Source organism: Anoplopoma fimbria, chromosome 7 (assembly GCF_027596085.1).
Source record: "Anoplopoma fimbria isolate UVic2021 breed Golden Eagle Sablefish chromosome 7, Afim_UVic_2022, whole genome shotgun sequence".
Lineage (NCBI taxonomy): Eukaryota > Metazoa > Chordata > Actinopteri > Perciformes > Anoplopomatidae > Anoplopoma > Anoplopoma fimbria.
Window position 1 is genome coordinate 8,328,602 of NC_072455.1, and position 19,737 is coordinate 8,348,338.

Here is a 19,737-nt window from a genome sequence, read left to right on the forward strand (position 1 = left end):
ACTGTTTGATTTTGAAAGCCGTAGTGCTATGATTGACTATATTTCTCTTGTAACATATATAATTTATACTAGCAAAAGCATGTGCTAGTGTTTTAAAAAAGGATCGATATCAGTTTTCCTTGATTTTATGTATTTTTTTTCTATGTAGATTTGGTATTTAATGAATAAAATGAGCAGAAAATGAACAATTTGGCTTATTGTGTGATTAAAGTGTGTTGCTGTGTTAAGACTTTAGTATCTTAATAACAATGAAAAGCATAGCAACAGTAAAATAAACTTACTAAGATGAATACAATACTGATAAGAGTATCGTAATTAGTATCGTGTTAAATTAGGTTGAATACTTCAAAATGTTAAATTACCAGATATGATCAAAGTTGAATATTATACTTCAAAACAGGGTTGTTTATTATTATCATTATGACACCCCTCAAGAATCCAAGTGAATTTATCTAACTAAACCCTACCAGATATGATCAAAGTCATAGGAATATTATACATGATCAAAACAGGGTTGTTTATTATTATCATTATGTTTCGGGTCGTCTGTACGTACCTATGGTCCATTCATGTAAATGCAATATCTTAGAAACGTCTGAAAAGAGCTTCTTAATAATTGGCACAACCCTGGCCATAAAGCAATAATTGTTATGCTAATTATGAAAATACGATAAAAATATTAAGTGATGACATTTTGGACGGGCATGGATGTCAACTGCTACTTGACTGGTTGACGGAGGAGGACAACCATGAGGCGGTAATTCTAGTTTTTAATGGTCCAGTATTTTGACCAGTGAACAGCTGTTCACTGTGGTAGCATTAAAGTGGTTAAAACTCACTTTAATGATGAATGCCCTGGACTCTCTCAATTCATCAGGTTGTTCTGAATGTCCCCCAAGGTTATTCTTTGTTCCCAAGACAGGTATAAGCTCAATTAGTATCTTCTTCAGTATGAATATTTGCAGCTTCCCACAGATCCGTATCAGAGGTAGTTTAAACACAGAGGTAACAAAGTGATATGTACCATTTGTTTTTCAGAAATATGTTGCCGTGGGGGAGCTGGGGAAAGCAACAGATACCCTTGATGCCACTGGCAGTGTGATTCTGGAGAAAGACTTTGGTAAACATGGATGTTACAGTTGGTCCCATTCAGCGGTCTCATCTATGTGAGCGTGCCACTCTTTCTGCAGTTTGGTTTGCTTCCGTTTTAGAAGGTGACGTTTCTGTGATTTATTAATTTTTTGCCCACAGAACACATAACCAGGTTGGACATCGAGGAGAAACTGAAAGCTTTCACTGGTGACATCATGCAAGTTCCTCCACTGTAAGTAAAGCCTCTCCCATCTGAGAAGGTGTGTGTGTGCGTGAAAACTGTTCAAGTGTTTAACCTGCTGATCTGATTGGTGAGACAGCCGTAAAACTTAATGTACAGATTCATGCTCCTCAGAGGGTGAAGCCATCGAGGACCCCCCCCATCCATGTTTTTTTGAATCGCAAGAGAAAACTCACCTTGAAGCAAATATGATAAAGGCCACATTTCAGCAGAGCCTTGTGTGTGTGTATTGTTATATTTATTGACATTCAAATGAGTTCCACTAATGGCTTTATGTAAAGGGCCTTAATTTCATGTGTTAATTACATCCAGCCTGTGTAAGACTGTGGGGAGATCATGTGTTCGGTCGTGTGTATCTGTCCATCCGTCCATAGCTAATCTCGCATAATACTAGACCCATCAGCCTAGTATTTGTTTTGCTAAAAAATACTTTTTCTATGTTCGCTCAAGGACCTCTCTTGGATGCCGTGATTCACAGTTTTTGAAAAACCTATTTTACTGAGTGTTTTATACAAAAACTGACTTTCATAGAAAAGTTTGGTCTCATTTTGAACTGCAGCATCTGTAGATTAATTCCACAGCCAATATGTTATAAACCACGGAAGTTAGGCCCGATACGAGATGAACACAGCCCTGTTTTTCTTATCTTTGTCACCATCTTTGCTGTAAGTGAGCCGGTAGGACAATTGAGTGAGATTGAACTCTTCTTTGTTTAGGAGGAGCGAGGGAGACACACCTGGCAAGATTTCACACAAATAGAACTTGCCCTAAATCTAAAATCTAAACAGTAATTAGTGTAGCGAACCCCAGCCGGACATAAATTCACTTTCCTCTCCTTCACTACCAATCCTTAGAAAACACTGTAAGAGCTACAAAACAGATTAAAAACACACAAATGAGCTCTTACGAGCATTAACCTTCATTAAATACATGTAGGCATTAGTCAAAACCTTTTTCTCACAATCATCCTTCTCAAAAAGCACATGCAAAGGCTGAAATCGCGTAGCAATTTAGCCAATTTGATAAAACAATAATGCATTCGACCAGCCTTTTTAGAGGTTAATTAAGATAAAATGTCGCTAAAAATGGTCATAAAGTACAATAAAACACACAATACCTTGTTCCTCCTCCAGCTAGGTGCTTAACCGGGTTCAGCGATTCTGCTTTCGCCAGAAGGGCTTCAAAATAAAAGACCTGAAACATTAAAAAAGGCACTTACAACACATAAGCATGCAGGAAGTAGTTATCTTAGGTAACTAGCAAAATATAAGTGTAAAGGATATATTCACCTTATTAACAGAACCTTTAGAAGAGTAATTTTGTTCTACTGTGGTGCACTGAACCCTGCAGCCTCTAGAGGGCACCAGCAGTGCTTAAGACCAGGGTTTCTAAACCTTTTGTAACTGCAGACCCACTTCTGATTGTTAGAAAAAATGACAGAGGACCACCTTTCCAAATAAATTAGATAAAAGCATGACAAAATAAGGAGAAAACAAACTGGGCTGTAAATATGTATTATGCCTCACCACAACGTTTTGGAGCTTTTACTGGCCCAGGGTTGTCTCATGCATCACTTTCTCATAAAAAAAGAAAGATTTAGTGTCACTGCATCTGAAAAATGGTTATCAGTGGTGAACATGACTGTCTATCTGATAATGTGCCCTGATCATACTGTTGATATTCAAATGGACCTGGTCTTTTATGTATTTGAACTCTTGAGCACATTCCAAAATAATAACTAGCTTTTAAAAGGACCAAAAAGCAAATTTGGAACCATTATGGCCCCCACTACATGGTGCTCTCAGGCCCAGTGTTTGAGAATAGCTGAATTGTTCAACTGTCACTTTCCTGCCAGTGGCCATTGCACTTGTAGGCAAACAGCCTGAGGTTGCAACATTTCCTACTGAGGGGAAGGGAAACACTTCAGCTTTACAGTGTCACTGTTTGATATTGGATGGATGGAAGTTATCTCTGAATTCTCCTCTTTCTATTAGATAAGACAGCATCTTCAGCATGGTGTAATTTATAGTGTTTCTGTCATTTTAGCTACTCTGCGCTGAAAAAAGACGGCCAGCGTCTGTCCGTCATGCTGATGAAAGGTCACAAGGTCGAGGCCAAACCCGCCAGACCAGTCACCGTGTACAACCTGACCCTGCAGGAGTTCAAGCCTCCTCTCTTCACCCTGGGTTAGCACGCACTGCATAACTCAGCATTGCTCTCCTTCACTTCTGACTTTCTGGCATTTGAAGCACATTTTCAGCACTTCTCTTCCTTCAGATTCTATTCCACAGTAAAAGTTTTTTTTATTTCTATGACAGATATAGAGTGTGGTGGTGGATTTTACGTCCGAAGCTTGGTGGATGATCTGGGAAAAGGTGAGATTTATTTGTTCATTTCCTCGTGATGCTGAAAAAAGTCAATGAACTATACGATCAGAAATCCCCCCTGCTGACGCATTAACCCCAACGTGAGAATAACGGGTTTTCTGTCTGCTGCAGCTCTGTCATCGTGCGCTCACGTGAAGGAACTGACCCGCACCAAGCAGGGCCAGTTCACCCTGGAGGAGCACACCTTGTACGAGGAGCAGTGGACGCTGGAACACGTCCAGCGCTCTCTGCAGCCCTGCTCGGAGCCGGAGCAGGGGGTGCGCCGTGCGGACCCACCAGAGGCTGACACCTGAGGCCAACACCTGAGGGGGGCCCTCTGAACAAGTTGAAGAGCTGCAGGCCGCTGTCTGATTTTGGGCTCAGTCATGACACACCTGCTGGGCTTTTCCAGGGAACAAGAACATCCTGTCTGAGCGTGTTGTCTTGGAACCCGATGGAGCTGTGCTGGCTGATTTCCAGGCGCTTGTTGTCTTTACCAGTTATTAAAATTTTTATTTTAGATAACGTTGATATACTGATATACTTGTAACAGTCAACTGCCCCACCTGTTCATATCCATCCTTGTAATGTAGATTTCACAATTTCAAAAATCATCTTCCTCATAATTAAAAACAAGAAATTGCTTGACAATACACACCACAGTAAAATAGTTTCTGCTTGCAGCCACGATTGTGGTGAATCTTTAAGATCAGAAGAAACATGAACTTAATGTATACAGTGACATATAAGTACATCTATATAGACTAATATGTAAAGCAGTATTGTGATAACATTACCTTCATTCATGTTGTCACTGATGGTACACTAGCAGGTACACCATCTGTAGCCCTGCTGGAAAATACATGCACAAAACAGGTGAAATGTATCACAGGTTCATCTGTGGTAACGCCTCTACGTGCTACGAACAAAGAAGTTCGACACTCGAAAAGAGCATTTATGTTCTTCCAGTACACGGGGTAAAGCTGTGTTTTGTTTTTGTTTTTTTAAAGATTGGCGTACTCAACATTTGAAAGGGTTGTTGCGTCAGTGGTGGTGTTTATACAGCATGTCTAATTCAATTTGTCCTGAACTTGCAGATTTTTTTAAAAACTTTTGAACTGACCCTATTATGCTTTTCCACTTTTTCCCTCTTCTTTAGTTATATATATTTCTGTACATGTAAAAGGTCCGTGGAGTGTAAGACCTGAAGTCCACGCCTAAAAGGAGCTACCCTCCCCCTCAGAAACACTGATCCTAAGCTGCCTGAAACGGCTCCATTGACGCTCTAACAGACCGTTTCACAGAGAGGATGAGAAGAGGTGCTGCAGGACAGCCAGGATGAGGAAAAACAAGGAGGATTATGAGCATTAATGCATGTAAACATGTTGTAACTGTAACTTAAGTTAAAAATATGCACCCGGAAAATAGCATAGTAGGGCCTGTTTAAGTGAAACCCATCTTCATTGTTAAATACTTGCATTTCATACCAACATCTCTTACATCACTCACATGATGCTAAGTGGCTTCTGGTCATGGAGACACTGAAAGTATTTAGTTTGACTAGGCGTCACATGTCTTTTCCTGCCCGTTGCTATACTGGTGGATTGGCTGATGCGTTTAGGATGGACATTTAAGGGCAAGAGGAGAGATTTTCTAAATGTATACTGGTTTCATATTTCTCTCAAATTTCTTGTTTGGACTCTTTCTTTCTCTTCCTTTCCTTTAAGCAGACAAAAAGAACTTCTATCTGCATTCAAGCGGGCAATAGCAGAGCGGTATAAAGGCTTGGTGTGTAGGATGTGGAATCATCTAGCGATGAGCTTGCAGATTGCAACCAACTGAAACCTCCTGTGTGCCAGATGTGGTTGTATAATTAGGCTGTAAAGTGATACAAATGTGGTCCATATTGCAGATCTATCCTCATTTTAATAAGTCATACTGCTGACTTAGTATCTTTAATTATATTTAAGCATTACAATAAAAAAATGTATTTCTCACAGGTTCTGAAAACTATCTGGAAAATATAAATTGGGTCACAACAACATAAAATATGTAATACTTTGGCAGAATCTGGATTTATCTGGCGATATTAGTTTAAAATAGTGTCATCAAGTCAACATTAGATAGCAAGTCATGTCTTCATCATTTATATTTAGTGTCATATATATAATTTTCTCACAATGATCACTTTTTATTTTTCATCTTTGAAAACCCTGCTGAAATGGGCTTTCATAATCAAGTTGCCATTAATCAAAGGGAGCAGCTGAGAAAGAAATCCAAAAAGTGTGTCATATTTCACTTATGGTTGTACATCTCCAAACAATAAAGGTGGTGTCCGCGTCTCTCCGTGTCTCTGGTAGTATAACCCCTACATGGCGCCAGCTGCTCTGAGGAGTGATCCATCGTGTTTGGGACAGGAGCCTGACGCCGCGCTAAGCCGAGGCGGATCAATGAGCTGCAATCATTGTCTCAGTCCAAATATTAGCCGTTTGCAGACTTCTTTCATGTCTCCAAGGCCGCTGGTATCCCTGTTTGCACTCCCGAGTCCACTTTTATCTAAATTACAGCCGTTAGAAAGTTGGCAGTTAGCGGTGCGCGCTTTAAAGATCGAACCCATTGGATTCGACTAGTGCTCAGATTTATCGATCGGGCGGAGATGCGGCTTCCTCCCGATACCGTGTCATTTATGAAGTCATCACGTCATTTAAATGAATAAAAAACGACCATAACACGAGTTCCGCTTGTGGTGTAACTGTGGAACGGAGAAGTTCCCCGGTTGGCGTTTAACAGCCAACCAGGAAACGTGTGAGAGGGAACGTTGCTCTTAGTGGGCAGTTAAAGCGATTTGCGTCTGCGGTCGTTCGCACAAGTTTATCACCTGATGGATTTCACAGGAACTGTCCAAACATTCAAATTATGAGTTAATCACTGATTGTAGTTCACTCGTATTACAGTGTTAAGATAACGCTCTAAACTGTTTGATTAGGCAAATAAGTATAAAACCTAACGTTTTTAAGGGCTGAGGGGAAAATGTAAGGGGCAAAATGCTGAGCACCTTTTCCTGGAGGGGGGTTCACGAGACACTTGAAACTGCAGGATTCAGCCCAGGTGTTTTGCAGGTTGAATCTGAACCTGTAAATGAATTTTATTTTTTAAATATATATATATATATAGACTTCATATGATAGCCTGTAGGACAACAAAGGTACAGTGTTCAGGATTTCTTCCCTGGCGGTGTAAAAAGGCTTCATGACAGACATCCACTATAGTCTCACTATGACCAGAACAAAGGCATGTCAGAAAGAAGGAGGGGGGGTTATTGATAAATATAAATAAATACAAAACACACAGCCATATTTGATTTACTGAATTTATTTTGTTTCCAACAGAATGGCATTAAGTGTCCACCTCATAAAAAACAATAAGGATAACATGTGGATGATGGCATTTGTGTGTACTTACTGTCAGTGAAGATATAGTTTACACTGTAAACAAGTAAAATGGTTCTCTCTACTCTTTAGATAGCTTCTCCTCTTCATCTCCAGCCTGATGAAGGAATGAAGAATGAACCGGTAAGATAGCAGTGGAGAAAGATGCATATCGGCCTATAGTGGTAGGAAGGGGGTCCTTCTGCCTGATGTCTGCTAATCTGTCCAAGGATTTAACCGGTAGAATGACAGACTCATAAAACAACACTACATAAACAGTAAAACATCCCTGTTGCTGCAGGGGAACTTTATAATAAATGATAAAGTAAGGAGAAAGATAAATAAAATTGACATTCACATAAAGAGTAATGATCGCTTTATACTATGTATTACAATATGCGGCATATTCGGATTGTTTATTATCTCCAGCGGTGGATATCTTTTGGGATATGGTTCTAATTCAATGACACTTTATATCTCTTCTGGTCTACATCTAGTGACAGCTATAGTTACTGGTTAGTTTGCAGATGATGCATGATGTAACACATGATCGTCTTATGAAATAGATGTATTGTTACACAATAAACTGCCCAACATCTCCATGTCTACCAGCTGCTGATCACAAAGGAATGCATGAGCAATCATAATCCAATAATATATACTTTTTGATTTTATTACTATTAGATTTGAAATGCAGGTTTATTTTTTCTTGTAATAATCTTATAGTGAGTAGCTCCATCATTGATAATTACAGAATCACAGTATGGTTTCCTCAATGCAGACTGGGAAGCAAAATCTCAACCTCTCAGCCGCACGCGGAGCCTTGTCGACAAAAGGCTCATTACATAAAATGCACAGATCTAGAAATCAATCAGAAATAATGAAACAAACCTGACACGAGCAGCACCTTCCATATGTTTTTCTCAGAAAGTATTTCAGTTTGGTTCAGAACCCAAAAAAATCACTGTCACTACATTTGCTGCAGATTCTTTTTTTTTTTTTTTATTTGAAAAGCTTGTTTTTATTGCTAACCATTAGTTAATTGATTTAGTCATTATAAGGGAGCAACTATGTTGTATCTTTAATGTTTAATGCAGGAAGACTGTTTGAAGGTTCATTGTATTTAACTTTATCAGGACGTTCTCATCCCATCACCTCAAATCTCATGTTTTCCATCTCTGACTCTTTTTTTTAATTGCCGATCCCTGAAAACATAACTCAGTAGAAAAAAAAAAACAAGCGCGCGTAAACAGTTCCCAGGTGATCAGCTGTACTGATCTGATTCTCCTGGAAGACAATCATCTCTTCCCTCCCGTCATCTGATCACTGTGCGCTCGATCGGAGCAGCGGGTAAGCCAATCAGAAACGACCTCTAGAGCCACCTGCAGGAAGTTTGCAGTCCGCTTATCTCCTCCCTTCTCCGCCTGCAGCCAGATAACAGCCCCAACAGTTGGACCGAGAGCCAAGCACTGCCGCAACAACCTGATGGGCAGCAAAACAGTCTAACGGACTCTCTCTTCAATGCGCCTCGGATAGCCAGTGCTGAGTAGATGTTTGGTAGTATGTGAAGAAGTTCCTCTGAGACACTGTCGATAAAGAGGAAGGCTGCAGGGAGAGACAGCGGGGAGACGGACGCAGCTCTCCGTTAACTCAGCTCCAGCGCGCAACCATGAGCGTGCCGCTTTACGCACCGACCCCCATCCAGCAGGCTCACCCGACGCCCTTCTACATCGAGGACATCCTGGGGAGGACCGCCACCACCAACACCTCCTCACCCTCTTCTTCCTCCTCCTCCTCCTCCTCCTCCTCCTCCTGCTGCTCCACTCCGATCGTTCCCACGCCGACTCTCCCGTCGCCCAACTCCTCCTTCACGAGTCTCATCTCGCCGTACAGGACGCCGATTTACGAACCCACGCCGATCCACCCGGCGCTGTCTCACCACCAGCACGCCGCCGCCGCCGCCGCCGCCGCGCTGTCCGCGACGTACGCCTCCGCCGGGGCTTTCGCCGGCTCCATCTACCCGTTCCACCACCAGCACCACCGCTCCATGGGGGAGTACGCACAGGCGCTGCTGAGGCACGACCCTCTCGGTGAGTTGGACGTGTTCAGAGCCATGTTCTGGGCGCACATGTCGTCTTTATAGTGGGTTTATTTTACAGCACCTTGCGTGTTTTTTTGTTTTTTTTACTTGTGTGAAGAAGCTGTTATGGTTGGCCTATTGCCACTGTCTGTATCTTTAGTGCTTCTGGAGTGAAAACAAATATTAGTTCATAGACTAGTTTGCATGTCGCGTGCCTTATATCTACTTAGTCCAAAGAAATCATTCGAATTCGCTCGGCTGATGTGGCACCAGGAGCAATTTTTTTTTTTGTTGTTTTGACCTTTTGCAGGACAACTTTCGTGTCTTCACAAGCGTCGTTTCAGTGCCAACGGAAACTATTTTTTGCATAAAAAATGTCACGCTTGGTCGTGCATGCGTGTCGAACGCAATGCAGTCAGACTGCCATAGTTTCAATGTCGCCTGTACACAGGAGCAGGTCATTGGACGTGTGCTTTCTCAAGTCTTCAGTCCCAAAAGACACATTAGTGAACGACGCCTGACCCCGCGCGCACATGAGTCACGTTGTTGTTGTGTGACAGACGTGTTTGTTATCCATTCCTTCAGCTAGCGGGGATTGGGGGTGGTGATGGAGGGCTGTGGGGGGGGGGGGGGGGGGGTGCACAGCAACCTTGACTCTTTTTCCTAACTCCCATTGTTCTGCAACATCAAGAGGAGCAAGTCGGCCGCTGACTGAAGCCTCTCAATCACTTCTTATTTCACCTGATTTAGTTAGGACGTGCGTGCGCGTGCGCGTGCGAGCACCAAAAGGCCCCACGAAAAGGAAGAAAAGTTACTCCACACGCATGCAAATGTTTCTTAGGTTGTTGCTCTCATAACGATTCGAAAATCGAAGTTGCATGTCGGGTTTAGAGTGCGCCTATTAAACATGAGGGAATCAGGGTTTTTGTTTTTTTGTAGGCCTGAGATTTGTTTACTTGTTTACATGAAGTCGTTGAGAGGATATGATTGGGTCCACGTTAGACTGGTTGGCTCAGACTGGGAACGCTGGTTGACATTTTTAAATATAGTGCGACATGCGACATGCGCCGAACAAGCCGGAGCCCTTTTCCGTTCAGAGCGGAAGCCGATGGGAGTAAATCTGCTCTCAGAAGCTGTTGAATGTTTTCCCGGCTCACCCCGGCCAGCCGCTTCCTCGGGAGCTCGCTGCGCGCTGCTGATTATTTTATCGACATCCTCAATACAGACGCATTCAGGAAACACTCGGCCTCTGATAGCCCGGGATCCGTTTTTCGCATATTGTTGCACTTCCTCTGCCTGGCCCCCGCGAGGATGTGGCTGACTTTCTTCATGGTTGGGCGGCGAGAAGGGGGAAACTAGTGGGAGCTCACAAAAGACAAACTACTACAACAATTAAAAGTGCTTCTATTAAAGATTGATTTCAGTCGTCCCCCCCCACACAAAATAATAATTTACCAGTTTCCTACTCTTCAGTTAAGGCCGCACTTCTGTTTTATCCTCTTGGGACCATATGATCAGATTAAAAATATATAAATGAATAAGGCCGATAAGCATTCATTCGTGGTAGTATTAAGTATATTTCGTTTTCTTTATCGTTTATGTCATAAATGAAGCAGTGTATTTTAATAGCTTTAATATAAAAATAAATAAGTGCTCTGATGAGACCACGTTTACATATGTAATAACTAGCTGACAACTAATATCAGCCAATTACTATATAGTTTGACTGTAGCCATTCCATAAATATGTCCTTTCATTAACCTACAGTTTCAAATGCAGCAATTTGTTGCAGGCCAAGGGACATATCTGTAGAAACAGAAGGTGGACAACCTAAATATCAACCACTTAAGAAAGGACTTGCCTTATTAATTCGGGTACCCGAGCTTTATTCTAATGTTTCCTTTCGTGATATTTTTGTTGTTTTTGTTTTGAGAATATATCTCTTGGGGATGGATTAGCTAACTTCCTTCGGAAAAGAGCAGCAGTAAGACGTTTGGACCGCAGCAGATTTATGTGGTGTCAGTGAGGGGGTCTGTTAGTGGATGCCATCGGCCTCTAATCACACCGCAGAGCAGGAAGCACATGAAGCGGATATTTGGCCATAGTTTTCACTCTGTCACGACCTTCCTCAAAAAAAGAGCAGCGTGGCGGCCACAGCCTGCGCTATTGTTTGTTCCAGGCCATTAAGAGGAGAGGAAACCAGACGAGACAAAAGGAAAGAAAAAAGAACAGCCCTGATTACACGGAGGAGACGTTTCTCTCACATCAATCTGATCAATAGTGATTGGAGAGTGATACATAATAACTGTATCATGTTTATTGTTGCAGCTCAAATAAAGAGCTTTGCACACTTTATTCTTTTTTTTCTCTTTAAATATTTCATTTGTATTGGGCACTGTATTAATAATAATATTATTATTATTAATAATAATAATAATGGTAATGCTATAAGAATAATTATATTAAAAAACATTAAAATCATAATGACAACAATAATCATAATAATAAACAATTAAATCATAATCATGACAATAAAAAGTGTTATTATTATTATTATTATTATTATTATATTCATATTATTATGATAATAATAATTTAATTAATTATCATTTCTTACGTCACAGCTGATTATGAAGTCAAATCCCATACGATATATATATATATATATATATATATATATATAGCTACAATTACCGTAGCTACAATTATATATATATATACATATACATATTATGTGTGTGTGTGTGTGTGTGTGTGTGTGTGTGTGTGTGTGTGTGTGTGTGTGTGTGTGTGTGTGTGCGTGTGCTTGTGCCATTCTGTGTGAATAGTGAGGAAATAAGAAAACATATTGGTGGATATTATGAGGCTGAATGTGTTTTAAAGTGGACCTTGAATGAATCGCCTCTCTTCCTTCTCTAAAGGGAAACCTATGCTGTGGACTCCCTTCATACAGCGGCCCTTGCATAAGAGAAAGGGGGTCAGGTCCGGTTCTCCAACGACCAGACGATCGAGCTGGAGAAGAAGTTCGAGACGCAGAAGTACCTCTCCCCCGGAGAGGAAGCGACTGGCCAAGATGCTGCAGCTCAGCGAGAGACAGGTGAGCCAGTCTGAGTCAGTGAGTGAGTGGGGGATGTCATTGGGACTGAGAGACACACGTACACACACGCACGCACGCACACAAGCACACACACACACACACACACACACACACACACACACACACACACACACACACACACACACACACACACACACACGACTGACCCGAAATAAGCACGCAGGAGCCATGGACCTAGGGTTTCGGTGCCTTGCCCAAGGGCACCTCGTCAAGGCCCACACTCGGTATAGCCGGACATTTCTTAATGTAAATTTTGCCAATGGTAGCTTGAAATTCAATTAAATGACATTGCACATTTCTGTACAAAACTACCACTTCTAAAAAGCAGCACAGCTCAACCATTTTAAATATAGATATATTATAAAAATGTGTATATTGTTTGATCATATTTTTATTGTATTTCTCTATTCTATATTTATGTTCCTTGTACATAGTTTATAGTTTTAATTCATATGTTTTTTCTATTTTCTTAGATTCTATGTTTGTTTCTTCTACAGTTTATATTATGTTTAATATTTGTATTGTAATTTTCTATTTGTATTTCTTTTACATATTTTTACAATACATTTTCTTATTGTATTTTTCTTCTGTTCTATATTTAGATTTCTTGTACCTATTTTTATAGTTGTATTCATACATTTTTTGTATTTTTCTTCTATTATATATTTGTTTCTTGTACCTATTCTTTAAGTACTTCATCTTTTTATTGTATTACCTTTTATGTCTCATGCTTTTATTTTTTATTCCTCTATTCCTCAAAACAAAGTCGTGTAAAAGCTTCTTCGGAAGCTTAAACCTGATTCTGATTTTGATGACCACCTCTTTAAATGTGTGACACGCGCTGTAACGGCCTAATAGTTCTAGTCGCGCGCATGCATTCCACCTTTAAATGTATGAATGGAAACGTTCCAACATTTATGAATTGAACCAAATTTATTGGAGCATCTTTACATCATTTTGAACCAGCACGGTTCTAATGAGCACCATGGAGGAAAAGAATGAGCCTAAAACGTTTATTATCATTTTGTCTTTCAGGTCAAGACCTGGTTCCAAAACCGACGAGCTAAGTGGCGAAGACTAAAACAGGTGAGGGGTTTAGGCTCATGTCGTCATATGTTCCTTTCATATAGTTCCTTATGGTCCTCTATTAACCACTAAAGGGCAGCCATACAGGCCTCTGAATTCATAGAAGGTTTCTTTTGCATCAGGAAAATCTCCCGGGGGGTAAGAGGGAGTCGGAGGATGACGGTTCCGCCGCCGGCAGGAGCAATAAAGGAGACGAGACGACCGAGTCCTCCGGGACCCGGAGCCCGGATCAGAGACAGATACTCCCGGCCTCTGAGCTGGCGCAGGCGGGCCACTGCGTGATGCGTTCTGTGTCCCCGCAGCCGCAGCAGCAGCACACGGAGCTGGACTCTGACGTGTCGGACGATACGGACCGGGAGCTGGACATCGAGGACGACGACGATTTCACGCTGAACCCGTAGCTGTGGACCACATGGCTCCAAAACTGACACTGGATCCTCTGTGACTTTTGTAGCCCCGATGATGCAGATCACCGGACTCCTTTGACACTCACCTTCACTCCACTGGAGTCTTTTTTTTTACGCCAGAACGACGGATAGGTTGATAGACGGGTTCCTGATGTAATATTCATACATCAGTATCTTATAAAGAATAAATCATTTCCTCACATTCCAGTACCTCTCACACGGGACAGTCATCTCTAGTGAAACTTCTAATGCACTCTGCTGTATGTGTGTTGATTGTTTCTGTGTTATGTCCATCACTGTAAAATAACTGTATAGGTCCGTAAAATAGTTCCTCCTGTAACGTGTGTGAATGTCGTCTCGGGCGATGAGCGCTCGTGGTCATAAGTCTAATGACCGTTGCCTTAAAATGTGATATTACATTAAATAATCAATGTAGTGCAAATTATGTTTTATCTAATAAACAATTTGTTGTTGTAGAATAACGTGTTCGGATGGAGCTCAGATGAAATTTGACTGTGATTTATTATTTTGTATTTCCTAAAACTGCACAAGGGAAAACGATTAATGACGTAATGTTTAGAATCATCTAACTCGGCAATAAAATAAAATAAATAAATGACAGAGTGAAACAAAACAATAAACCTGAAATTGATATAGTCATTGAAAATAACAAGAATAAAGGTATTGCGTTTATTTAAAAAAAAAAAAAAAAAAAAGTGATGTATAGGAACACAGGCTGCTTTTGTATTACGTAAGCACAATATGTAATACATGTATAACCTGCAGTATTTTATGACTAAAAAGCATAAAGGATAACAGTTATGACACCCATGTCTATAATGCATAATAAATATAATCCCTTAATATCTGTTGGTAGCGCTGCATAATTATAAGCGCTCAAATAGTCAAATATCTATAACAATAAACACTTTGTAAAGCATTTTATAATGATAAGATCAAGTTTCATAATATTTAATAATTGTTGGTCACTCACTGACCCTAGCTATATTTGTAATACATGATTATCTTTTTATAATTCACCACCGTTAATGTTAATTATGATAATGTGATAAATCATCTGATCATTGTTTGCTTTGAGTTAAGTAAAAATGTAGACTTTGTGCTGTTCTTGCTTAGATTTAAAGTTTTTTTCACTTTAAGTGAAGCAAACAAAGATCACTAAGGGTAATTCATAATTACATTTTAATGCATTTTAACTGATTATAAAACATTATAAAAAAAAGATCGATGAGGATTACTACGATTCTTTAAAAAAAATGACATGAGCTATAAAGTATTACTTGACCTTACAAGTAATTATAAAATGCTTTATAATGTGTTAAAATTATTGTTTTAAGCATCATGAATAGTTATGAGTGCTTATAACTATTACACAGTGATTTAAACAGATTATAATGCATTATAAGGATGCTACCTCATAAATAACTCTAAAGTAAATGTAAATTGTATGTAAATAATATCCGAAAAAAGGACTTAGAATATCAAAATCATAGTTACTTAGAGCATAAATTGGTCCCTTTCACAGTATGGAATAATTTTATATTTGAAGATAATATTACTGGCACCTTGATGTATAATCAGCATTTGAACTAATGTTCTATTATGTAGTGAAATCTAATATGCTTTGGAAGAATTGTTAGAGGGAAAGTTATCAGTCCCGCTGATATGGAACTTGCTTGCTGTAGATAATCTATAACAGTGTACATTATGTCTTCTTTAATTAGTCTGCCAGGACAATCTATAACCGAAACAGGACCATTTGATTGGTGGAGTTTGGACAGGAAGCTCATACTCTGTCCTCTACTCTAGGCTGTGAAGAAGATTAACATTATACTTTGATTAACCTCTGACAAGATGTATCCAGAGAAATGTTTTTGATTAAATTTGTTGCATTCATTTAGGTAACATTTTTGGTTTAGTGGACGACAACCGTGCCTCTTCAGTAACAAGAACCATAGATATATCTATGATAAGAACCACTCCATGTGCTCTTTAGGAAGATGTTGAACCTCAAAGTGCTTTGCAGAACTTTTAAAGTTGCCTTAAAGGACCTGTTCAGTGGAACAAATTGTGAACATATGTGAATAGAACAACATAAAGCTCATTGTTGTTGGAGAGTAGATGCCGCATACATAGAGGTCCAACTTAAAGATGCTAAACCCAGTAGTCCCTCTTCTTCTGCTGTTTCACTGAGGAATCAAAGGCAGCCACAGATCAGCAAACAGTTTAGTGCATGTCAATGGTCGTCCCATCACCACATTCAACTTCAAATAGCTTATCATTGAGTTCTCATGCAAACACTGTGGGAGTTTTTCAGTAAGTAGATTAGGTTAATGATTGAGTGAAGCCTCAGAACAGCAGGGACCACAGGAAGATACCAGCGGGCTGATTGTTTATACAATATGTTCACAGTACTTTTTAATATAACACATGATTACAGCTGTTGATGCTGACAGCTGTCCTGACCGGCTGATTTGGAGGCTGAGTTTGGAAATATTACAAAATAGATAACTTTGTGATCAATTTTTAAAAGATTGAAGCTCATTGTCCTTATAACCTTGTTTGTGTTATATTAGTGGGGTTCAATGGTCGCACACATACGAGACTTTTCCAAAACCAACAGTATGCACATTGATCTCAGCCTCTGTATTGTGTAATGGTTCACAAATTGTGCTGGGTAAAGTCAACATTTGGACAAATAGCCCACACAGTTGGTGGGTGAAATGTTCAGGAGATAGCTGTTTGATTCCAAAGTGCCTGTCTGATCTGGTCAATTAACCCCCGCACACACACACACACACACACACACACACACACACACACACACACACACACACACACACACACACACACACACACACACACACACACACACACACACACACACACACACACACACACACAATTCATTGACTTACATTAATTTCCTGTAGATTTAACCTAACCCTAACCACTAACCACTTAACCACACCTAACATTAATGAATACACATTGTTACTCCTGATGATTAAAATGATCCTTTCAGTTGTGTCAACATGTGACGAAAAAGCTTGCTTACATGTAGAAGTTGACACACTTGCATCAATAAAATGTAGTATTCTGAAATCATAAGTTGTTTTACGTATAAATGTGGTCAATATGTCATGCATGAATTGAAGGGCATTTTTTTGTCAAGACAAATAAAAACAGTGTCACCGCAGTTCGAGAAATAGACAATTTAGTGGTTTTGTGCTGAACACAAATTTTCTTCTTTTTTTTGTGCCACTCAGCATGACTGCTTTTTGTGACATTACGTTACAAAACCCCCCGGTTTGTTTGACCCATGCACCTCCCTCACCCGACCACCATTAGTGGTATTTGTTGATGCATAGACACATGGATGCGTTTATTTTGCGTGTCTACCACGAATAAGGATCCCAATTAACTTTCCATTTTCATTGTTTTCATCCTTAATTACACAAAAAAACAGACACTGAGATGGACAAATACTATGAAAACCTGTGTTAAGGTTGTAATACTTCCTGGACTGGAAAAATATTGTTGTTGTCCCCAAAAAGAACAAAACTATTTTTTTTATCATTATATTATGTGATAAAAAAGTGAAAGTGAACCTAACCTAATCACTGTAACCTAATCAAAACCCTGAAACACTGAGCCAATATACGTCTTAACTATTAAACACTTTTCAGCTCCCAAACAGATGGCGACATCAGGGGTCATCCGGTGGGACAAACTACTTAATTTGTCTGTAGGTGTTATCATAAGTTAACCTTTCTGATATTGAGCGGATATTCTGAGCAGGGATCAGACTTTGTATCACCTCTTTAATACGATGAAACCATCATAAACAGGCAGGACAGTATCACTACTACTACTCACTAACAATCTATCAGTGCCGTGTGTGTGTGTGTGTGTGTGTGTATGTTCCCTTGTGGTACTGGTGGAAACAAGTTAATGTGTGGTTATATTTGAACGACTGTGGAATGTGTTGACTGTTGACCTTGGCCAAATGGAAGCCATTATCTCCCCACGCTGAGCCCCCCCCCCCCGCTCTGAACTGATAAATTAATGAGAGAAAACACTGCTTACATCGATACTAGTGTCGCCAGCAGCCACAGAGACATAGGGAGGAGGAAGGCAGAGGGGGGAGGGGGAGAGTGGGAGAGCAGGAGAAGAGGAAACAGAGCCAGGCATTGAGAAACACAAATATCCAAATGGTAAAAAAATATTTTTGGTTATATAGTGTTCATTCCAGCAATATATTCCTAGATGTATCATAATTTAGAAGTATAAAAGAAAAAGAAAACAACAATAAAGAGTTTACATGATTAAAAGCAGTGAAAATGCACACAGGATCAATTGTAAAAGAGAAAAAGCAACAAAAAGAAAAACGTCCTCTGAACAGACACCGTCAGCCCTGCTGTGTGTTTAGTTCGGTTAGCTGTTAGCTCTGTTAGCCAAACACACAGGAAGTCCGCCCACAGTACCAGCTGCTAACAGCTAGCTAGCCATCCTCGTAAGAGTATTTATTAGGCTGATGGGTCCAACAGTATGCGAGATTAGCAGTGGACAGACAGACAGATAAAGGGATGCACACACACACACGAAGGAATACATAATCTCTTGGTGGATAATTAATTACAAAGCCAAAACTATAAGGCTATAAGCCTTAAAATGGCGAGTGGATTTGTATTTAATTATGTTAATAAATAGCATTAATATCCTAAAATATCAAAAAACACTGACAAAGTAAAGAAGCTGTTCAGCATATGAGTTGACTTGAAGATGGACAGAAGAGGGGATAAATAACTTTGAATATTGGTTACAGCATAGAGCATAGTGATGTTGTGAAGGCCGTAATGAATATTCACTTGCTAGGATGTGCTCAGGTAGATTCAATATGGTCATTCATTTGGTTATGATTTGTTGGTGACAAATACAACTCACAACCTGTTTGACTCTAATAATACTTGGACAGGTGAACAACACTGTTTCTGTCCTTGACCGTCAGACTGTGAAACATTTTTCATTTTCATTTTAATTGATACTACTAAGAATAACTGAACTGACCAAAAAGGGCTATAGCTTCATCCTAAAACATTTCACACCAATCTGAAAAGTCTACTTTCTGAAGTGATTGGAGAAGTGTGCAACCTCTGCAGGCCCTCCAGCACTATATCCAATAATAACTTGCATTAGTTGACAGAAGTGGGATGTGTGTGTCAAGTCATGAATTAAATGACTTCAGACATTTTTAAATTGACCTACTACTGGTTTTGGACTTTAACACAAATTGATGGTGACTTCACTATGACAAGATCCTCTTCCCAAGAATGAAACACTTTCAGCAGGATCTTCAGAGACAGGCCGGATGTTGAAACATAACCCCTGTTCATCAACCTAGTTTTACCTTTAAAGGTAAGTCAACCACTGGTCCTAACCATAAACCAAGTCTGAATTATTGAATAGTTGTTGGGACCAGTTTCTTTTCTCCAAAAGGAAGAGAAATCTCCATAATGTGACAGATTCTATTTTTTAAAAAGGGGACACACATGCGCACAGGACCGAGCCCTAACACTGCAGGTAACAGAGTTCTTATTGCAGCCTGGGACCGTTTAGTCATGTCTACTCCTCTCAGTGCAGAGGAACTAGGAGTTAAATTGGCCATGTACTGATTTGTGTTGAAAGAGAACAAACAGTGGCTCATGTGCTCTGCTGGCTGGCACACAAGACCAAACAGCTTTTGAAGACCTGTAATGATGACAAATGTGTGTTTGTGGGTCGACCATGAGGGAAAGAGTGAGCTTCCTCTACCATTAACCCGCCATGAGGACAGAGTGCTACTTGTACCAGGGAATTGATTTCTGTCACACTGTGTTTCATATTTTCATTAGCCTA

The 19,737-nt window shown here is 40.0% G+C and overlaps 2 protein-coding genes across 2 annotated transcripts in view; both read left to right on the forward strand.

Annotated features, from left to right (window-relative positions):
- trub1 (TruB pseudouridine (psi) synthase family member 1) overlaps positions 1 to 6,009 on the forward strand; it is an 8,187-nt gene extending 2,178 nt beyond the window's left edge. The window contains exons 4-8 of the mRNA XM_054601569.1: positions 1,039 to 1,120; positions 1,252 to 1,324; positions 3,380 to 3,519; positions 3,652 to 3,708; positions 3,832 to 6,009. Of these exons, the coding sequence (XP_054457544.1) occupies positions 1,039 to 1,120; positions 1,252 to 1,324; positions 3,380 to 3,519; positions 3,652 to 3,708; positions 3,832 to 4,013 (534 nt within the window). The 3' untranslated portion in view covers positions 4,014 to 6,009. The remainder of the gene's footprint in view (positions 1 to 1,038; positions 1,121 to 1,251; positions 1,325 to 3,379; positions 3,520 to 3,651; positions 3,709 to 3,831) is intronic.
- A 2,549-nt stretch (positions 6,010 to 8,558) lies between these two features.
- Positions 8,559 to 14,300, forward strand: hhex (hematopoietically expressed homeobox). The gene is given in 6 exon segments (XM_054601361.1): positions 8,559 to 9,217; positions 12,129 to 12,173; positions 12,176 to 12,248; positions 12,250 to 12,304; positions 13,361 to 13,411; positions 13,534 to 14,300. Coding segments are annotated over 6 exon segments (924 nt in total). The 5' UTR covers positions 8,559 to 8,796; the 3' UTR covers positions 13,813 to 14,300.
- Positions 14,301 to 19,737: the final 5,437 nt, after the last annotated feature.